We start from the raw sequence: 22,985 nt of genomic DNA on the forward strand, positions 1-22,985 counted from the left end.
GTGACGCACTTTAAAATTTAGGTCCAAGTGAAGCTGGGTTTCATTTTGAAAGTGCACACCGGAAACACTTTTGTCCCCCAGTTCGTCTTGACGCTCTCTATAAAGGTGTCCAGCCAGCAATACATGCACTGCAGAGCGGTGCAGGACGCATTGTGGGAGTGGTCATCGGGAAGCTTGTACCGGACCGGTATTCTGTAAAAAAAAAAGCCCTCGGAGACCGGCAGCTGACATGGCAAAGCCACTCACCGACCAGGACCGGAGGAAACAGATATCCGTACGCGGGCTCGCCGGCGTGGAAAACGTGGCGGACCTAAAAACCAACTTCAACCGGCATCTGCACTTCACCCTTGTCAAGGACCGGAACGTGGCCACCAGGCGGGACTACTACTTCGCCCTGGCCCACACCGTCCGGGACCACCTGGTGGGCCGCTGGATCCGCACCCAGCAGCACTACTACGAGAAAGACCCGAAAGTAAGCGCCGTGCAGGAGCCGCAGCCGGGTCCGGGGGTGCGCGGTGAGGGTTGGGGGGTGTGGGAACCTCGACCGCTGCCTGACGGCTGACGGCCATGTCCTTCGTGCTTGCGGATGCTTCTTTTCCAATCCTAGTATAGAAGTGTTCCGACCCCTCGATTTGTCGTTGAATTGAAGTCATGCAGAATCCCTCCCCCCTTTACGTAACCCGCTGCAGCATCGCCCTCATAACCTGGCACCGATCCAGGCGTATGTCGAGTACGATGCGGTGTGTGTGTGTGTGTGTGTGTGTGTGTGTGTGTGTGTGTGTGTGTGTGTGTGTGTGTGTGTGTGTGTGTGTGTGTGGTGGGGAGGTCGTCGTGCACAGACGCTTCATAACTCCGGTGAAGTGTCGCAGCCCTCCCTCCTGCAGAAGCGCGTAAGGCGGCCTTGGACTGTGGAGCTGTCAGACAGAACGGTTTGTGAGAGCGTCCAGTTTGAAGCGTTGCATCATGTTCACGTGCTTTTGGATGATTTCAATATTCTTCAGCTGTTTGTTAAAATGATTTGGGAACTCCAGCATTACCATGCTCTGCTTTTGTAGCCTCGGGTAAGATCAGTTGTCACCGAATGTATGCTTACATCTTCTTTTTCCCTTCATCAATGAGATCTAGATTATTCCCACACATTCAGTTCAGTGGCATTTAGTCAAGACGGAGACCATTTTCCCAAGATGTACTCCATGGCGTTACTGTTTAGAAAGCACAAGATGCTAATACTACTCATTTTCCACCATCTGTTTTCTGCTTCTTTATTGTGGTCTCAGAGGCAGCAGTCTAAGCAAAGAGGTTATGACTTCCCTCAACCCTGTCCAGCCCTTCGGGGGAAATCTCTTAGGCACCTCCCTCAGCTCGTGACCATAGGCGAGTTTCGGAACGCGTATTGAGGAGTAAATTGAAGCCTTTACTAATGCAGGGGTTAGTACAACTGGCACCGTACTGATCTACCTTGGGATCACACTTGTGAACAAGACCCCAAGATACCTGAACTACTCAGGTTCTGGCAAGTTCTCCAGGATCCTGACGAGAGTATAAAGGTGTTTTGATTAGGACGAAAACCACGCTGCTCCTCCTGATTCTGAGGTTGGACCAACGGCCCTTCCTCTCCAGGAGCCTTGAATGGGGACCATTGAATCTGAGGGGTGTGATCCCTCTGTAGTTGGAACACATCCTCCAACTCCCTTTTTTAAAGAGTGGCACTGTCCCTGATGTCCATGCACAGGGTGTGCCTATATTGTACGTCCACACCTTCTTTAGTGCTACTTGAATGGGAAAGAGCTCAACCACTTCTCAAGGAGACTGGTTCCAGAGCCCAGACTGTATCAAGTGCTACTTCTTGAGTGGGAAAGAGCCCAACCACTTCTCAAGGAGACTGGTTCCAGAGCCCAGGCTGTGTCACGGTGAGCGCAACAATGTCCAGTTGGAACCCCTCTGGCTCCCATACCAGCTCAGGTTCCGATTCTGCCAGAGATATGACATTTCACATCCCTTGAGCCAGTTTCTGTAGCTGAGGATTGGACTGCCAAGGTCCCACCTTCTCCCATCACCCTGCTCACACTGCACGTGGCACCCTTGGCTGCTCTTACATGGGTGACCCATGAGAAGGGGGACCCACGTTGTCCTTTTGGACCTTGCCCAGCCAGGGTTTAGGCCCATCTGCCAGGAGCTTGCTCTTGTGCCTCACCCCTGGCCCTGGCCCCAAAGGGGCTGGTGACCTTTGCCCGGGCAAGGGAAAATGAGGTCCATGATCTTAATTTGTCAAAGGGGATCTTATGAACTGCACCATGTCTGGGACCTCACCAAGGGCTTGCTTGCATAGGGTGACACTACCATTAGGAATCAAGCCCCATACTGGCCGCTGGCTTTTTAATGCTGTAGCAGTTATGTTTTCCACATCTGCTATATTATACCACCAAACCATCATGTGACAGAAGGAGATACAGTATATGTCATATGGCTAAGGGCCAGGAAGAAAAGTGCTTCTCTGTATCAATATGTATATCACAATGTCTCTTTAGATATGGTACATCTCATATGTAAGATGTGCTTGAATTTCCCCAATGAGGATCAATACAGCATGATCTTATCTTCCCTTACAACACTAATGCAACTTATTAGTTGTCCAAATGCATATCTGTGGCCAGTGAACATGGCAACAGACTGACCCAGACTAATCCCAAGGCATCCCTGTCTCTTGCACCACATCCCAAGGGATTCTATGCCAGTCTGGATATACAAACAGTTTTTGTACAGTTTGGGGCCTGCATCCTTATTGAATGCCCAAACCACTTGAACAGACTCCTTTCTACATGAAGGGGCAGTGTCTCTGCTCCACACTACCTCCTAATGTCTGTACTCTTCTCCTAATTGCTCAGGGTAAGCAAAGCCCTGTTTTGCAGGAAACTTATTTCAGCAACTTGTGTCCAAGATGTCCTTTTTTCAGTCACAACCCTAAGTCCTTGACCAAAGAAGAGAGTCGGAGCATACTCCAATCAGCCATAATATAGTTACCAACAACCCGGGGGGGGATCCCTTTTTGCCACCAAATAGTTATGGTCAATAGAAGCATGGACACCTTCAGAACTCAGAGGGTTGTCTGTAATATCCAGCACCACAACATTAACCACTGATCTAATCCATTAGGTCTTAGAATTAGGGAGATGGGGGCTCCATAGATCATTCATAAATGCTGAATAGGACTAATATCTGGGTAAGTTAAAGGACTAAAAACCTGTCATTATGCTCATTCAACCTGATCGATTTTAACAGGATTGACTGTAACATCCACTGAAGAACAGGATAGGAACTGGAGTTTTGGACATGCTGTGATCCAGTGATCAACCTACAACAATTTGGCCTTGCAAAGTTCCTGACATCTCGAATCAAAGTTTGCCTGTCAAAAAACGGACAAAAAAATCTTCACTGGCTATATATATCCCACCCACTGGCCCGCCAGTGGTCATAATGTTATGTCTGAGAAGTGTAAATATACCAGTAAATTGAGAACTGTTTCCTTGCTCATCTCTTTCTTCCCCACAACCAAGTGGGGAAGAGCCCACATCATTGTGGATGCCCTACCTATCCACCTGACCAGCCCATGATCAATTCTACTCTCACTTGTGAACAAGACCCCAATCTAAATCCAGTTCTGGTGGTGTGGTTCCCTGCCCGAGTCCGCCCGAACCGTGACAGAATTCCCCGGCCACCATGGACTCGGGAAACCACACCCACCCAGGCCGCCAGGAGGCGCCCATTGAGGGGGGGGTACTGTCAGGGTCTGACACGGCTGGATCAAATTGGCAATCTGCGCCAGCTGCCGCTAATTACCCGGCCCCATAAAGAGCAGCGGCACGCTCTGCTCGGGGCCGGTGATTTCACCAGGGATCAAGAAGGCTTGAAGGAAGGATCGACTGGAGGTCCCAGGGCTGAAAGATTGTGGGGCCCTTCTTGTAACCCTGCCCGAGATCCTGCCGTGACCCTGCCCGCCACCCTGCCTGGGGCCCGTCCCGCCACCCTGCCTGCAACCCTGCCTTCCCGAGACGCCCTTCCTGCAACTCCACCTGGGACCCAGCCTGGTGAGACCCAGCCTTGTGCAACTCTATCTCGGGGCCAGGGAATTGCCAGCGACGCCCTACCTGCCTGCCTGCCTGCCTGCCTGAGACACCCTGCCTACCTAAATAAAAGAGCTCAAACCCTGATTTCAGCTTGGGTGGTATGGTTCCCTGCCAGAGTCCGCCCTGCGGCCCGTGACACTTACAGGTGGTCATTTGGTGACAAAAAAGGACAACACTGTCTGTAAAGAGCAAGGAAGGGATCCTGAGGTCCCCATATTAGACACTCTTCTTTCAATGATTGTGCCCAGAAATAATGACATGAAATGAAACCTGTTTCAGGTTGTGTGAGGAATGCGGACAGAGCTTTCACAATGTTTGCACAGAGACTGGATTGCTTGTAGTAATGACTCCATACTCCAGTAGCAACCATGTCATAACCTTGTGGGAAATAGTCATGCAGTTTCTCCAAATCTACTGTCACATGAAGGAGGTGGAGGGTTCATGGGAGAAGCTCTTTTACTGTGGTCCCATGAAACCTCCATGATCCCCCTGAGATTCAAGAAATTGTACACTATTCTGCAATCTGGGTGGATTTCTCTTGAATCAGTGGTTCAACATTTGGCTGGACTCTGCCTCCTGGGGAAAGTTTAAGCCAAGGTAATGGAAAGTAGAGAGGCTGATTTGTCTGTTGGAAAGAATTTTTTAGAAGAATCAGGAAGTCTTCATTCACCTGGCATTTTTCAAATACAAGGAATTTGCTATGGTTTGTCAGTGCTTAGCGAACAACATGGAATAATCATCAAAGAAAAAAGAGAAATTAGTACAAGTGTCATCAGTGGCGCAAATGAGCCAGTGGTGCAAAGTACTGCAATAGAGGAGGGGTGGAGTCAATGTCAGTGGGGTCCCAGATATTCTTGAAGCAGGCTGCAGACAGGAAGAAACTGTTTTTGTGGCAAGAGGTTTTGGTCCTGATTGACCACAGTCTCCTGCTCGAGGATAGTGGTTCAGACAGTCTTTGTCCAGGGTGAGAGGGTCAGCCATGATCTTTCCTGCCTGCCTGAGGGCCCTGGAGGTGGACAGGTCCTGTAGAGATGACCGTTTGCAGACAATCGTCTTCTCTGCAGATACACTTTCAGTCTGCCTTTGTCTTTGGCGGTTGCTGCAGTGTACCAGATGGTAATGGAGGAGGTGAGGATGGAGGTGTCAAAGTGCACCATCATCGTCTTTGGCAGGTTGAACTTCTTTAACTGCCTCAGGAAGAACATCCTCTGCAGTACCTTGCTGGTGATTGAGCTGATGTTCAGCTCCCATTTGAGGTAATGGGAGTGAATTGTTCCCAGGAAGTGGCAGGACTCCACAGTGCTAACTGGGGAGTCTCTCAGGGTGATGGGGGTAGGTGGGGCTTTGTTTTTCCTGAAGTCTGAAATTGGAATGCAGGGTGTTGTATATGTAGCGGGCACAAAGATTCAACATGTGATTTAGAGCGCCGTGTGGAAATTGATCTTACTCCTCTATCTAAATGTAATCTGATCAAAATCCTACCGTGGAGCAACTTGCTAACAGGAAATCAGAACTCAATATTATGAGAAAATTAGCATCAATATTCGTATTCCAAATATTTTAAGCTATTTCTCAAAAAAATTAATCAGAAATGACTAGCTATATGTATGAACAAGTAGCCCACTGATCAGTGTTCTCCTGCTACAGAGATCCTCAAGGTTTTCAGTACAAAACCAAACCTTGATAGTTATGTAGAAAATATTTATTTTTACTATATATATATATATATATATATATATATTTATTTATTTATTTTTTCAAATTTTCCCCATTTGAGTACAACTTTTTCTGCAAAAAAGTGCTTCATGTTGATAGATGGAATTTATTTGTGCTTCTGGATCTTAAGCATCTTGAAGACAACAAACAAACAGAAGGTTACATTTCAGGAAGTTCCTTTATTAATTACATTGGCGGATATTTTGATAATTAACCTTTTTCTCTTAGATGTTCACTGTGTGTTCCAGCAGTTGAGTATGAATGATGAGAGTGTGGCCTCTTTTTTTTTTGCAGCGGGTCTACTACCTGTCCTTGGAGTTTTACATGGGCCGCACCCTGCAGAACACCATGGTCAACCTTGCCCTGGAGAATGCCTGCGACGAGGCCACATACCAGGTCAGCAAAGCATAACAAGAACAAAACTCTGATTGCTTTTGTAACATTGTCATGAAGTTATGTGATTAAATTGACCTAGTGTTTATAACACCACGCACCCTTGATACTAGATTGCCGTGAATAGCAAAATAGCACCTAATAAAGTCCTTATTAGGAAGTAAACCCGACTGTTGAGGCGGTGGTCTATAATGATGTGCCCCCTTGGCTCAGGGCCAGAACTTCCTAACCTGCACATCCGCTGAACGTGTCTCAGCGGATGTCCAGAGAGGGCGAATGATCCTCTCGGAGTTACAGTCATTCTGGCCCGGGATATCTCTGACCCGGGATAACTTGTAAATGTATTTCCTGACTTTGAATAAACCATTCTTAATTCATCAGTTCCTGACCATTGTGATGTTTTTCCCTGAATGAAATCTGACAACAAAGTCCGGTCCCGTGGTGGGAGCCACAAAAACGGAATGTAGCTACAATAAATGCCTTCATAGCAAACAGCTGCAACACATAGAAAGCACTAATAATAACCTCATAAGCTTGCAGTATTATTTGGGAAAATAGCATTATTTTACTCACCAAAAATTCAGATCATTTGTAGAAAAAATCCATCCTCCTTTCTTTCCTCAAAAAGAGTTCAATTATTATGTCGCACAGATTATCCGTGCGCTTCAGCTCCAAGGACTCCCAGAAATACAATTTGAAGTGTACCTCGGAGCCTGCGAGCCAGGGGTACCAGTCATAGTTCGTGGGTTCAAAACATTAGACAAATCCTTTTCCTGGTTGTGACAGGTTCGCTGGCTTTGGAGTTGCCTGACCTTTCATTACTATGTCCAGCTTTTCTTCAAAACTCCATCTAGAAAATGGCTTTAACAATATATTTGTAACTAAATCCATTTCTTCTCTTCCTGCAGCCTTTGTGGATTGACAAAACTGATATTAAACAAACACAACTACATTTCTGTTCGCAGCTCGCTAGTATGCTTCTCCTTGCTAATACACTAGTCCACTCTCTGACTATCTAATCAGAGGGTGTGAATACGCTGTCGTTGCTGTAGCCTGCTAGAAGGCTTTGGATTTTGCCAACTCAAGATCTAATTGGTTGAAGCAACAGCGTCATTAACGCTTATCTTTTTGGGCTATCAGAACTGATTGTGCAGTTGTCGTCCCCCAGGCAGATTTCTTTGACTTTGAAACAGATGATGGCTGAAATGTGATTGGTTAAATGCTTTAATATGAAAATGCCCCTGCACAACCAGGGGAAAAACTACGAAAGGAAGTGAACTGACCATTCGGAATTATTTAATAAGTATTCCTGGGCAAAATATAATTAACATCTGTGATTCAGATATTTTTCTAGACCAGCAGAGAAGGCCTTGCAGGCCCTGACGGCCCACCACTGACAATTGATTTTGGTTTTGTGGACACAATTCAAGTCTTTTTTTTTTTTTCTTTTTTAAATTCCATCCATCCATCCATCCATTCATCCATCTTCCCCAGCCTATCCGGAGTTGGGTCACGGTGGCGGCAGCTGGAGCAGTGAAGCCCAGATCTCCCTCTCCCCCGCCACATGGCCCAGCTCCTCTGGGGGGCCCCTCGGTGTTCCCAGGCCTGGAAATATAGTCTCTCCAGCGTGTCCTGGGTCTTCCCCGCTATTTCCTCCCAGATGGACATGCCCGAAATACCTCCTCCAGGAGTTGTCCAGGAGGCATCCTGACCAGATGCCCAAGACACCTCATCTGACTCCTCTCTGTGTGGAGGAGCAGCAGCTTTACTCTGAGCACACCGAGATCATTGAACTTCTCACCTTATCTCTAAGGGAGAGTCCGAATACTCATCTCCGCCCCTTGTCTCTGCGAGACTCATTCTTTCAGTCACTACCCACAGCTTGTGACCATCGGTGAGAGTGGGAATGTAGATCAACCGGTGAATTGAGAGCTTCGCCTTCTGGCTCAGCTCCCTCTTCACAACAAATAGGCACAGAGTCCCTATTGCTGCAGATGCTGCACCGATCCGCCTGTCGATCTCCTGCTCCATCCTTCCCTCACTTGTGAACAAGACCCCAAGATACTTGAACTCCTCCACTCGGGGCAGGACCTCAGATTGGGCGTTCAACCTGTTTTTAGTTGAGCACCATGGTCTCGGATTGGGAGGTGCTGATCCTCATCCCTTCACACTTAGCCAGCAAAAGAACAGCATCACATTATCTTCAAAAAGCAGAGACTTCATCCTGCGGCCACCAAACAGGATCCCCTCGTTGCCCTGTCTGTGCTTAGAAACTCTGTTCATATAAGTTATGAACCGAATGGGTGACAAAGGGCAGCCCTGGCGGAGTCCAACTCTCAATGGAAATGGGTCCGACTTACAACTAGCAATGTGCACCAAGCTCCGACACGATCATACAGGGACAGAACACCCTGTATAACAGGGTTCGGTACCCGGTACACGGTCGAATGCTTTCTCCAGATCTGCATGTATACTTGTTGGGCAAACTCCCATGCCCCCTCAAGGACCCTGCCAAGGGTATAGAGCTGGTCCACTGTTCCACGTCCAGGACAAAAAACCACTCTGCTCAGAGGTTCAACGACCCGAGGGACCCTCTTCTCCAGCTCCGTTTAATAGACCTCGCCAGGGAAGGCTGAGGAATGTGATTCCCCTGTAGTTTGAGTGCACCAATGGGGATCACCACCCCGGTCTGCTAGTCTAGCGGCACTGTAAGCCAGGACAGCCCTACAGCATCCAGAGCCTTAAGGAGCCCAGGGCAAAACTCCTCAAACCCCATGGCAATACTACTGAGGCGCTTTTTGACTGCTCAAGCAACTGCAGTCTTGAAAATAGATGCTTAGCAGTTTTTAACATTGCAGTCAAGTCATGTAACCTAATGCAGCCTCAGGGCGGCACTGGCCCGTGTCTCTCCAAGCCTGCCTTTGGGAGGCACGGAGCAGTGTCTCCCTGTGCCGGTCCCAAGCCCGGATAAATGCAGAGGGTTGCGCCAGGAAGGACATCCGGCGTAAATCTTTTGCCAAAACCAAAACATGCGAGTCAACCATAACTATATTATACCGGGTTAACAACGACCGCCATTGGTACTGATGACCTACAGGGTACTAATGGAAATTGGGCTACTGTGGGTCGAAGAACAAGAAGAGGAGGAGTGTGTGTTCGGAAGCAGAGAGAGAGGAGGAAAGGAAAGAGCCAGGGACTGAGAGTAGGGACTCTGAATATCGGGACTATGACAGGAAAAGGCAGAGAGTTGGTCGACATGATGCAGAGAAGGAGGGTGGATATACTGTGTGTCCAAGGCTTCAAGTTGTACTATTATGGTACTGACAAGAAGAGAAATGGAGTAGGAGTTGTCTTGAAGGAGGAGTTTGTTAGGAACGTCCAAGAGTTGAAAAAAATGTCAGATAGACTTATGAGTCTGAAACTGGAAATTGAAGGTGTGATGCTCAATGTTGTTAGTGGCTATGCCCCGCAGGTGGGATGTGAATCTGAAGAGAAGGAGAAGTTCTGGAATGAGTTAGATGAAGTGATGCAGAATATTCCCAGAAATGAGAGTGTGGTAATTGGTGCAGACTTCAATGGACATGTTGGTGAAGGCAATAGAGGGGATGAAGAAGTGATGGGCAGATTTGGTATCCAGGATAGGAATGCAGAGGGACAGATGGTGGTAGATTTTGCAAAAAGGATGGAAATGGCTGTAGTGAACACCTTTTTCCAGAAAAAAACAGGAACATAGGGTAACTTATAAGAGCAGAGGTAGGAGCACGCAGGTAGACTACATCTTGTATAGACGAGGTAACCTGAAAGAGATCAGTGACTGCAAAGTAATTGTAGGTGAGTGTAGCCAGACAGCATAGGAAGGTGGTTTGTAAGATGACTCTGGTGACAAGGAAGATGAAGAGGACAAAGGCAGAGTAGAGGACAAAGTTTTGGAAGCTGAAAAGGGAGGAGTGTTGCATGGTTTTCAGGGAGGAGTTGAGAAAGGGTCTGGGTGGTCAGGGTGAGCTTCCAGATAATTGGACAACTACAGCTAGTGTTATCAGCGAGACAGTTAGAAGAGTACTTGGTGTGTCATCTGGAAGGAAAGTCGATAAGGAGACTTGGTGGTGGAATGAGGACGTGCAGGAGTATATACAGAGAAAGCGGTTCGCAAAGAAGTGGAATACCGAAAGGACTGAAGAGAACAGACAGGAGTTCAGGGAGATGCAGCGAAAGGTAAAGATAGAGGTAGTAAAGGCAAAACAAAGGGCGTATGATGACTTGTATGCTCGGTTGGATAGTAAGGAGGGTGAGAAGGATCTATACAGGTTGGCAAAACAGAGAGAAAAAGATGGAAAGGATGTACAACAGGTCCGGGTGATTAAGGACAGAGAAGGAAATGTATTGACACATGCTAGAAGAGTGATGGGAAGATGGAAAGAGTACTTTGAATAGCTGATGAATGTGGAAAATGAAAGAGAGGCAAGTGTAGAAGAGGGGGCTATTGTAGACCACAAAGTAGCACAAATTAGATGAAGCGAGGAAGGCATTGAAGAGGATGAAGAGTGGAAAAGAAGTTGGTCCTGATGATATACCTGTGGAGGTGTGGAAGTGTCGAGGAGAGGCAGCTGTAGATTTTCTGACTAGATTATTCTACAGGATCTTAGAGAGTGAGAAGATGCCTGAAGAATGGAGACAAAGTGTGATGGTGCCTATTTTTAAGAATAAGAGAATAAGAATAAGAATAAGAACAACTTTATTAATCCCGAAGGAAATTGCAGTGCCAGAGTTACAGAAAATATAACAGTAATAAATAATAAAAGAAAGGCAGAATTAGAAATAAAAATAAACTATAAACTATAAAGTGTTTCAGTGAAACTATAAAGTGTCTTAGTAAGCAGTGATAAAACTATAAGTGTCTTAGTAACAAGTGAGGTAAGGAGTGCACAATAGTATGATAGAAGGGAACATTATAGTGTAGCAGTTATGAGATGAGATGAAATATTGCACAGTGTAGCTGTTATGAGATGAAATATTGCACAGTTTCTGAATATTGCACAGAAATGAGAATAAAGGGGATGTGCAGAATTGTGCCAACTATAGAGGGATAAAGTTGATGAGCCATACAATGAAGTTTTGGGAAAGAGTAGTGGAAACTGAGACTGAGAGCAGAAGTCAGTATTTGTGAACAGCAGTATGGCTTCATGCCTAGAAAGAGTACTAGAAAGAGTACTACAGATGCAGTATTTGCGTTGAGAATGCTAATAGAAAAGTACACAGAAGGCCAGAGGGAGCTGCATTGTGTTTTTGTAGACCTAGAAAAACTACATGACAGGATGCCAAGAGAGGAGCTCTGGTATTGTATGAGGAAGTCTGAAGTGGCAGAGAAGTATGTTAGACAGGTGCAGGACATGTATGCTAGCTGTGAGACACAGGTACGGTGCGCTGTAGGGGTAACAGAGAAGTTCAAGGTGGAGGTGGGACCCCTTCTTGTTTGTAATGGTGATGGACAGGCTGACAAATGAGGTTAGACAGGAATCCCCATGGACCATGATGTTTGCGGATGACATTGTGATCTGTAGTGAGAGCAGACAACAGGTAGAGGAAAATCTAGAGAGGTGGAGGTATGCTCTGGAAAGGAGAGGAATGAGAGTTAGTCGCAGCAAGACAGAATATATTTGTGTGAATCAGAGGAACTCGGGTGGAACGGTGAGGCTACAGGGAGTGGAGATCAAGAAGCTGGAGGATTTCAGGTACTTGGGGTCAACAGTCCAGAGCAGTGGAGAGTGTGGAAAAGAGGTGAAGAGACGGGTCCATACAGGTTGGAATGTGTGGAGAAAAGTGTCAGGGGTACTATGTGATCGAAGTCTATCGGCCAGAATAAAAGGGAAGGTGTACAAGACAGTGGTGAGGCCAGCGATGCTGTATGGACTAGAAACTGTTACAATGACCAAAAGATAGCAGGCAGAACTCGACGTTGCAGAGATGAAGATGTTGATGTTCTCTTTGGGAGTTACCAGGATGGATAGGATCAGGAATGAGTCTATCAGAGGAACAGCACATGTTAGATGTTTTGGAGAGAAGGTCAGAGAAGCCAGACTGAAATGGTTCGGTCATGCACAGATGAGGGACAGAGAATATATTGGTAGATGGATGCTGGAATTGGAGCTGCCAGGCAAGAGGTCTCGAGGAAGACCAAAGAGAAGATTTATGGATGTTGTGAGAGAGGATATGAAAGTAGGGTTAGATGGAGAAATTTGACTTGCGGTGGCGAGCCCTAAAGAGGAGGAGGAGGAGTCATGTAATCTACATTTCCTTGATGTGCCATTGGGGAGTTTCATCAGTGTAACAGTTTCTAATTCTTGTGGACATCTTCTTGTCATGGCAAAAGAACTGGTCATCAGAACTGAAGAAGCCTCTCTGATGGGTGAAATGTCTTCAAGTGAAGAAATTTAAATCACCATTCTACACCAGATGCTGTTTTATAAAGACAGCTGGATTGAGTGAACCTCCTGAGCCAATACCAACTGTCAAATGTATTTCCTTTGTCAAATGTATTTCCTTTCGACACTTTTTCAAATATAATCCTCAAACATTGAAAAGTTCTCTATGGTGTGTGTATTATTGTCTCTCTCAGATGGGGCTGGACATGGAGGAGCTGCAGGATATGGAAGAAGATGCCGGCCTGGGTAATGGTGGTCTTGGTCGCCTGGCTGGTATGTTCCTGTTGCCTTGAACATGATGGTTAGACCTCAGGATGGCCTGATCTCACCCCCATGTCCCCCACAGCCTGCTTCCTAGATTCCATGGCATCTCTGGGTCTGGCTGCGTACGGATATGGAATCCGCTATGAGTTTGGCATCTTCAACCAGAAAATGGTGAATGGATGGCAGGTATGTTTGTTGTGCTGGTTTTGAGCTGATAAACTCATTCCAAGCCAAGGGGCTTGGAAATGATCCGGTATTTGTGACAAAAACTCATAAAGATATTTTACTAAAACAAAGACATTGTCTTTTAAAACAATCTTGTTTCTCTTCCTCTCAATGATTGATTTCATTTACCCATCATTTACTTGTAATTAATAATTATTGCTTAACCTCTTCTGGGAATTAACCAGTCAGGAAATTACACTTTATTCAATTTGGTTTTACAATAAATTAATTAGAACTGAGTTGAAAATCCCCAATTTTTTTTTTCCTATAATCACCCAAATAGTTTGCTTTGACATTGAGTTTCAGTGGCAGGATAGATATGTCAACAATCCGAGTAAACTACTGGTCTTTCTAGTGGTCGTGTTCAAGTAACTCCAGATACTCTAAACAATTAGCTATTAGGTTTCTGATGGTTGTTTCTGTCAACAGAGCCATTGAGGTTTCTGAGCATGAGTTCTGAAAGGGTATCTACCTGAGTTGGAAATGTATTTTTTGTCATTTGGAGCCTTACAAAGAGGGAATCGAGTCATTCCTGTTGTAGAGAAAGACAACAGCAACATTTCTGCAGTTCACCCACTTGTAACTGGATAAACAGACTGGATAACTGGATAAACAGGTGTCACTTGTGTCTCAACTGTTGGTGCAGGATATGGGGAAGGAACTAAAAGCTGAACAACCCAGTTAAGACAACCTTTGCCAATTTTGGAGGAAGTTTCTAGATTACAAGTTGTGCCATATCTTCGAGGCTCAAGGAAGCCTGGAACAAATTATTGGAAAGTAATCATCCTATAATTTCAATGAGTTGAAACACAAACTGGCCGCCATCTTCTTTGACGTATACAACATAATTTAGCAACATATGAACACAAGAACACAACATCACACTGAACTATGCCGTGATGGATTTCTCATTATTTTGAGAAATTTGGTTCCCTTGTTTGCCCCATGGTCTTGTGCAGTTCCTATATCATTATTCTGGAAAGTGAATTCTATTGTAAAATATGAGATCTAATAGTTTTTCTTAACAATCAGTTTATTGGCCTTGCTAAATGCTCCCCCCCCCACACACACACACACATATTTATTTCAAATTTCAAGACCGGTCCCTGTTTTAAGCACATTGACACTTATTTCTAGTGCATTCTTTTTCTTTTTCAAACAACAAAGATATTGTTACGATTTTTAGGATGACATAAGAGGGGCATGAATTGATTTCAATGTTTAAAAAGGAGCAAGAACATTTCCTGGAAATTATTGAAAATTTACAAGAAAATGAGCACAAAAGTAGAAGAAAAGAAGTCTCGGATATTTTTGAAGCAATTACCGGTATGTAAATTTGACAAGAAAGCCAGTAATTGTCATTTACTGAGGCAAAAAGGTGAAAATATTTATGTTTCATAAAGTGAACCCAAGCCTGAAGTTGAAATTGCAGCCATGATCTGAGTTTAAAGTTAACACAGCTAAAAGCATGTTGTTTGTGTGCCGTCTGGGTATCCGATCTTTAATGGCAACATTTCGAGTGTGTTTGTGAATGTTTCCAGGTGGAGGAAGCTGATGACTGGCTGCGTTACGGGAATCCCTGGGAAAAGGCCCGGCCTGAGTACATGAGGCCGGTCCACTTTTATGGCCGTGTTGAGCACACAGCTGAGGGAGTGAACTGGGTCGACACTCAGGTGGTCACAATATATGATCTATTCTGAATCATGAGGCATGATAAATGGACGAAAAGTCAGTTGGACTCCATCTATACTGGCAGGTGGTTCTTGCTCTTCCCTACGACACCCCGGTCCCAGGTTACAGGAACAATATTGTCAATACCATGAGGCTGTGGTCGGCCAAGGCGCCATGCGACTTCAACCTTAAGGACTGTGAGTTGAACAAGTTTCCGTCTGCGAAATTGATATCTTATAATCAACTTCACAGATGTTCTAGAAGATTATTAATTATATTGTAGTTACATGGAATCATGGCCATCGTTTGAATTATGGTAAAGTTAAGGGAAACTGGGAAAAATCTATTTTTATTCTTTACCAGTTCTCACATTTATATATATTGACCGTTATTACTTTTGTGAGTTCACCAACAAAATCCCCCGTTTGCACATTTGTAAGAAATTGTCGAAAACGTTATATTGGGGGGGGCACATTAGGTTTTTTCTTTTCAACACAATTTTAGATTCTTATTATAAATATCTCATGATAAATGTCCTGGTTCCATACATGAGGCATATTTCTACAGCTTATTAGAGATGTAATAAAACCAGAATGCCAATTTTGTATAGATATCTATGCATACATACACACACACACACATATGTATGTATGTATGCATGCATGTATGTATGTATGTATTTATTTATTCTTCCTTCACAGTTAATGTTGGTGGCTACATCCAGGCGGTGCTTGGCAGAAACCTGGCAGAGAATATCTCCAGGGTTCTTTACCCCAATGACAATGTAAGTTCAAAACTGATATCCTGAGGTGTTAACTTTAATATCTTGGCTCGGTCCTCATTGTCTCATTTAAATAGGGGCGATTTAGTCTTAGTGTCTGCATGTTTTTGGGATTATAATTATCATTTTCCTTGTGAACAAAATAGGACATTTTGCATAGTGGTGAGCGTAAGAATGTGAATGTAATATAAGACATAAAAGAAAAGCAATTAATCTCACAGTAAATAACAAAAATGCTTTAGGTGATTGCCGATGCTCTTCATACATTGGTATCCTCGTGATCAAGAAAATGAACAATGCTTTTGGTGTTCAGTTCTTCGAGGGAAAAGAGCTGCGTCTGAAGCAGGAGTATTTTGTGGTCGCAGCCACTCTTCAAGACATCATTCGCAGATTCAAAGCCTCTGAGTTTGGCTCAACAAAGTTTGTGCGGCTGGATCTTTCGTCACTGCCAGACAAGGTAACAGCTGAAGATACTTTATTTCATTGCCCTGTAACAGTGAGGGTCGGAAACACAAATGTCCATCCCAAATTTAAACGCTACTGTATTTATAGTTCGCAGTGCTTTTTTTTCTTTGATCATTTCCTAAAGTTGGAGACAAATGTTTGCTTGTACTTTTAAATGGGATTTCTAAGGTTTTTATTGCACACTGCTTGGACTGCCGCTTATAATTTCTTGATAATTTTTCTCTTGACATATATTAGATTAATTTAAAAGCAGTCAGCTAAATATGCTGGAAAATATGGACTACAGTACTTTAGGTTTAAAGACTAACTCAAGTAATAAGTGGATTTGAAGATTAAAAACATTTATAGATGAAGTTATTTAGTTAACACAAGGATTTTTATGTTGGAAAATGAAAGCAGAATCCCATCTCTAATGATTTATAAATATCCGTGTGGAAGCCCAGACTTTTGAGACCAAAAGTGTTCAATGCTGTCACTATTGATCGTTAGATCTTTTAATTCGTAGATTCTGATTTGACCACCAGATTGTGGTGGAATTTATTTCAGGAGATTGTGACACATTATCATTTGGAGCACATGTTGGATTTCATGAAAATTTTAACGTCACTGTATGGTGATTATCAAAAAAAAAAAAAAAAAGGTTTTTTTTTTTAAACCTGTTGTGAATCATTAAACTGGTTTTAGACAAAAAAAGCTAAACGTTTGTCTATAGAAATGGATTTACCTTATGAAATTGTAATCCAGTAACAAGAATGTTTTGTGTGCTCCACATTGTCTCCACATTGTTAAAGATTTATTCATGATATTTAGATTAGGGAAACATCCTTGTTAACCCCAGTAACAATAACATCAGATTGAAATCTCTTCTTGAAGATTAAACGTAAATCATGACAAGAAAAAACATTTCTATTATCCCCGCCCCCCCTTAAGCTGTCTAAAGATTCTACTTTCATGGTTATGGTCGGTGCTTGTCCTAATTCTTCCTATTCGCTGGGACTCAGGTGGCCATCCAGCTGAATGACACCCACCCTGCATTAGCGATCCCTGAGCTGATGAGGATCCTGGTTGATGTGGAGACACTCCCATGGGAGAAGGTGTGTAACACACATTCTAAAAGCATGATAGGTGTTGATCTTGGGTCACCAGAGCCAGAACATACCATTACTAGCATAATGTTGGCTGTGTTTGTGAACAAAATACATTTGAAGTAGCCAGCTTCTTTCAGGGATCTGCAGTTGCCATGGTTACATTATAAGGTCAGCATAAAATCAACATGGAATAATTCTTTTGAAATGACAAGACGGACAGAGGAAGCCACCTCTTGGGAGCCTCTTTGTTGGACGTTGATCCTGCCATGCTGCGATGCCCTGTAGCATCACAGCCATTCACATCTGCATCAATTAAGAGCTATTGACCCAGCATCATGCCAACTGTCAGAGCTGTCTGTCAAAGGATGGAGAATCTGCAAGCTAACTTGCTTGCAAGTTCTTTCAAACACATTTGATGAGCTAAAGAGAACATGACTTCCATCATATCAATCTTTAATTTAAGTGAGTATTGTGTGTGTGTTAATCTAGGCCTGGGACATTGTGGTGCGGACCTGTGCCTACACAAACCACACAGTCCTGCCTGAAGCTTTGGAGCGCTGGCCTGTCGACCTCTTCGAAAATCTCCTGCCTCGTCACCTGATGATCATCTACGAGATCAACCGCAGACACCTGGAGGTACCAGGTCTTTCTACGGACTCATTCCAGCCCCTTAGGCTGTGTTATTGACAAAATTTAGGCTATCTTTAGTGACAGAAATTCAACAACAGTGGGATTAAGAATCCTTCCAACAGATAATACTGTGTTGTTTCAGTCCAGTGTTTGAATTTGACTCGTGCCTTTCAATGAAACAATTTTCATTTAAAATCAAGCACTTGTCCTACGTGGTTTAAAATCACAGAACTATAAAGTTAACATCATAAAGGTGTTTGAGTGACTTTGTAGATAAATTAGCCTTCAAGCAGTTACAGTAATTGTGGTACTGTCGTCCGTCAGATCGGATGTAAAACATCACAGTGATTGAGGTCTTTGCCCACCCTCCTTGTAGCGCATCTCGCAGCTTTACCCTGGTGACATCGACCGCATACGTCGCATGTCACTGATCGAGGAAAGCGACGTCAAGAAGATAAACATGGCCCACCTGTGCATCGTGGGATCGCATGCTGTGAATGGAGTGGCCCGCATCCACTCCAACATCATCAAAAACACTGTGTAGGAAATGGCACCACTTTCATCTCCTGCTAACCTTGCTATATAACAACTTAAAAACTGGGGGGTATTCATACTGCGCATTGCTGTTGTGAAGAGAAATTTTTAGCTTTGAATTGTTACCAAACTATTTCAAGTTTGGCCTTGAGACAGACTGACGTTCATTAAGGATATCTTGACATAAGACAACAATAATTAAATTTGATGCAATATTGAAATATCAACAAACATGAGATGAGAGATGAAGATGTTGAAGTTCTCTTTGGGAGTGACCAGGATGGATAGGATCAGGAATGAGTCTATCAGAAGAACAGCACATGTTAGATGTTTTGGGGAGAAGGTCAGAGAAGCCGGACTGAGATGATTCGGTCATGCACAGAGGAGGGATAGAGAATATATTGGTAGACGGATGCTGGAATTGGAGCTGCCAGGCAAGAGGTCTCGAGGAAGACCAAAGAGAAGATTTATGGTTGTAGTGAGAGAGGATATGAAGGTAGTTGGTGTGAGAGAGGAGGATACGGAGAATAGGGTTAGATGGAGAAAGTTGACTCGCGGTGGCGAGCCCTGATGGGAAAAGCCGAAAGAAGAAGAAGATTAAAATATCAACAAACATGCCATTCACCTTTTGTCACAATACTTCAAACAAAGAGAGAATGTAAATCTTCCAAAATCGAGGGCTTTTTTACTATGTCTTTTACAGTTTTTTTTTTCAACAGTTTGGAAACTTCTTATTCACTTTCATCATCATTCTGTAAGAAAATTCTTTGGTGAAATAATAGAGTACATCTTTTAGAGTAGAACATTGGCTCTAACTTCAAGCTGAAATGTGGCATTGTTATACTCCTCCAGATAAAGTCTTTCTGTGCCGACATTTTGCACATAATCTCCTTAACTGTCTCTGACTTGTGTGATTTGTCTCCAGGTTTAAGGACTTCTATGACGTAGACCCTCATAAGTTTCAGAACAAGACGAATGGCATCACACCCAGGCGCTGGCTGGTCATGTGTAACCCCGGGCTTGCGGAGGTCATTGCAGAGGTCTGTCTGCTTTTCTGCTAGCACTGAAATACAGTGTATAATAACAATTTTTTTTTGATAGTCATTTTAAGCTGAACTCCCAATATTCACATAGAACCAGGCTGATGTTATGAACTACTTGTAATGTTACTGAATGGAGCAGCATGGGAGGGAAGCTGAAGGCGGTGAAGATGTTAGAATATTACTTTGTGCCAGCCTGCACAATAGAATTTACAGTAGGTTGTTGTGTTGTGTCATTTACCTTACAATTCTCCTTTTCCCTATCCATGGTGCAAATGAATGCCTGTTTTCAGATGAATTGTATGTATTGAGGAGAAATTAGTGATCATTTGGTGTGATAATATCAAGGCAGGGCTGTACTTTATAGCTACATACATTGTTATAGCTGATGTGGACCAATACGGGCAATATAATTTATTATAGCCATAATCTATTTGTTGCAAAAGCTACATTCAAGTCAATAACCATATAACTATAAATCTCTAGAATGAAATCACCTAGTGTGTGCATTTTATTTCTTTTAAGAGTTAGATTGCAAAACCTTTCATAAAATCCATTAAACACACTTTTCTACTGTCTTTTTTTAGCCTTACTGACATGCTTTACCTGCAGAGAATTGGCGAGGAGTATATCCGTGACATGGACCAACTGAAGAAGTTGCTAAGCTTTGTGGATGATGATGCCTTCATCAGGGATGTTGCCAAAGTTAAACAGGTAAAAACTCAAATTCCCAAAAGAAATACATTTCTCATCTGTTTCTGAAAATGGGCTGCATTATTGTATGCAACTGTCTTATGGAAGGAGAACAAGATGAAGTTTGCCGCCCACCTTGAAGAGCAATATAAAGTGAAGATCAACCCCAACTCCATGTTTGACGTCCAGGTGAAGCGGATCCATGAGTACAAGAGGCAGCTACTCAATTGCCTGCACATTATCACGCTGTATAACCGTAGGTCTATAACCTGCATCTTGTTAGAAAGCAACTGCAGACCCAAAAAGCCTTACATTTGTTTATTACCCAGGTATTAAGAAGGAGCCAAACAAGCAATGGATCCCCAGAACCATCATGATTGGAGGAAAGGTTAGTACTTACAATATCATATTGATTTGCCATATATGTTTACCAGTGGCGGGCCATGCATTTCACATCTAGGTCTTCAGTCGTGCTCCATTTATCAATCCACCCCTCAATAACTGTTTTATGGCTATGAAAGCCATCTTATTATGCAGAAATGCAGTTTCAAGAGCCATTACATAGCAGGGATAACTCCTGTAGCTACAATGAATGCTATTACTGAAGAAACAAAGATGGAGTGCACAAGTCTTCTACTGCAGCCACAACTGTGACACACATAAACATGAAACAATAATACCCTCATAAAATTGCAATATTATTTAGGTATATAGAAACATTTTACTCCCCAAAAATTTGGATTATTTGTACATAAAATCCATCCTCCTTTCTTTCCGCAAAGAAAGGAGGATAATCTGTCTTGTAATTATCTGTGCGCTTCCGCTCCATCAAGAAGTCCTTTTCAATGGCCATCAAATATAATGCTGAAAGACGAGTCTGCCCTGAAGTATTTCTGGCATAAGTTTTAATTAGCTTTAGGACTGAAAATTTTCGCTCGACAGAAGTAGTGGACACTGTGTGGTCAGTGCCGAACATGCAAATGTTCTTTCTGTTGAAAGTTGAAAGACAAATTCCATATTTGACTGCCTCGTTCCACATGAGAAAATAAGATTGCACAAAGAATCATTTATTCTTCATCATGCAACCTGAAATGCATTGAGTTGTGTAAAAGTATATGGTTGTATTTGTGTTTATAAAGATGTTTGATTAATTGGCCTTAGAAAAATTGTAGATCAGTACCAAAGAGAAATTTATTGACTTAAATACTTTTGCTGTCTCATTGAATATACCTGATAGTAACATGGCCAGCAAAATAGCCACAATACAAAAAAGTTGGATTGTGATGCTTGCGAAGGAAATAATGGTTGGGCCGTTGTTGAGTTCAAACCTTCATTTAACAAGCACCAGCAACTGGCGATAATATCCCTGGCTTAAAACAAGCCCCTAGCACCTGTGTACTGTGGGGTGAGAGGCCACAGCCCTTAGTGTTCACCACACAGCCCCCGCCCAGGAGGGACCCTTGAAAACAAACTAGTCCTTCGCGGGGGGGGGGCTGGCCAGACTGCCATAATGGCTGCATCGTCCCTTGCAGCCAACAGCCAGAGGCACCGGATGCTGAACCTGCAGAGGCACTGCCGGGGCCCTGGACGGAGGCCCAGTGTACAGGAGTTGAAGAGTGTCATGTCGCACCAACACAAATTGAGCTGACATGAGCTCCACAGGCACAAAACCATTGAAAACTGTGAGTGGGGCCTGGAAACGAAGAGCCAAGGGGCACAACAAGAACTGCGGCTGGATCAGGTGGAGGAACAGATCTCTTGGGCAAAAATTCCCCTTGGACCCACAGCTGATGACTGAGAATCAGCTCAGCGGGTAATGCGTCTTTAGGAGCTGAGGCAGCCCCACGGTAAACGTTCTACCCAGTTGCCGTCTGAGACTCATCAGCAGATGGGCTCTCGACCAGTATGTTGTCGAGATAGACAAACATAATAGCAAGGTCACCCAACTCTGAGTCCATGAGCCTCTGGAAGGCCTGAGCGTCTCCTTCCAAGCTGAAAGGCATGCGTAGGAACTCGAAAAACCCAAATGGGGTGATCACAGTAGTTTTGAGCATGTATTCAATGTGCACGAGTATCTGGTGGTATACCATGCATCTGGTGGCAGATGACAGCCACACGGAGAAGTCCTGAATGTGAAGGATGGGGTAGTGGTCATTCGTTGTGACATTGTTCAACAGACGAAAGTCGTCACAAGGGCACCGTGGGGTGAGAGGCCACACTCATTCGTGTCCGCCACAGGTTAGCTTTAAATTAAGGTAAATGTATTAATTGGTCGATACGATTGGGGGCAATCAAAGATTCTTTTTAAACATGGATGGTCAATAATTGTTAATTCTGTATCAAATTCATCATTGATTTGAATTATTATTTTATTACGATTTCCTTAATCAAGTTTGGTCAAACTTTTATCACTTTTTCTCTAAATTGTTGAGGTGCTTTCAATGTCCTGACTTGGGGAAACTTGGAAATATATTTCGTACCAAATGACAGGATCAAGATCTAAGAAACTGGTCTAAGATGATGATTTTCTGTTTTAATGGGATGAAAAAGAGAAAAAGCAAGGTATTTTTATAAGCTCTGCAAAAAACTTCTCAAAGAGATTAAGAAAGATTATTTGACTCAGAAAGGGTTTCCTCAATGGAACTCACACTTTTCGATTTCTTAATGGAAATAATATTCCAAAATATTATATTTCTTCAGAGCAGCGAACCTCAGGCTACAGTTGTACTTCTTCAGTGAGCTCATAAAATGACCTTATATGTACCTTGTCACTTAAGCCAAAATGTATAGGACATTTCTGATTTCTAAGAGACAATTTATGACACATTGTTATTTGTATTATTACATTACATTACAGTCATTTAGCAGATGCTTCTAACCAAAGCTACTTACAAAAATTGCAATTCAATAACTGAAGATCCAAAGTACCTGTAGTGGTATTT

The 22,985-nt window shown here is 43.5% G+C and overlaps 1 protein-coding gene across 1 annotated transcript in view; it reads left to right on the plus strand.

Annotated features, from left to right (window-relative positions):
- The first annotated feature begins 149 nt into the window (after positions 1-149).
- The window catches only part of pygmb (phosphorylase, glycogen, muscle b), a 30,836-nt gene continuing 8,000 nt past the window's right edge, over positions 150-22,985 (plus strand). The window contains exons 1-15 of the mRNA XM_086165964.1: positions 150-472; positions 6,135-6,236; positions 12,847-12,925; positions 12,999-13,102; positions 14,683-14,814; positions 14,898-15,009; positions 15,514-15,596; positions 15,907-16,050; positions 17,060-17,152; positions 17,636-17,782; positions 18,153-18,316; positions 19,236-19,350; positions 19,963-20,064; positions 20,152-20,299; positions 20,373-20,431. Coding sequence (XP_086022090.1) covers positions 230-472; positions 6,135-6,236; positions 12,847-12,925; positions 12,999-13,102; positions 14,683-14,814; positions 14,898-15,009; positions 15,514-15,596; positions 15,907-16,050; positions 17,060-17,152; positions 17,636-17,782; positions 18,153-18,316; positions 19,236-19,350; positions 19,963-20,064; positions 20,152-20,299; positions 20,373-20,431 — 1,827 coding nt within the window. The 5' untranslated portion in view covers positions 150-229. The remainder of the gene's footprint in view (positions 473-6,134; positions 6,237-12,846; positions 12,926-12,998; positions 13,103-14,682; positions 14,815-14,897; positions 15,010-15,513; positions 15,597-15,906; positions 16,051-17,059; positions 17,153-17,635; positions 17,783-18,152; positions 18,317-19,235; positions 19,351-19,962; positions 20,065-20,151; positions 20,300-20,372; positions 20,432-22,985) is intronic.

Source organism: Fistularia commersonii, chromosome 19, assembly GCF_037954325.1.
Source record: "Fistularia commersonii isolate RoL2024-O1a breed Wild chromosome 19, RoL_Fcom_v1.0, whole genome shotgun sequence".
Classification (NCBI taxonomy): domain Eukaryota; kingdom Metazoa; phylum Chordata; class Actinopteri; order Syngnathiformes; family Fistulariidae; genus Fistularia; species Fistularia commersonii.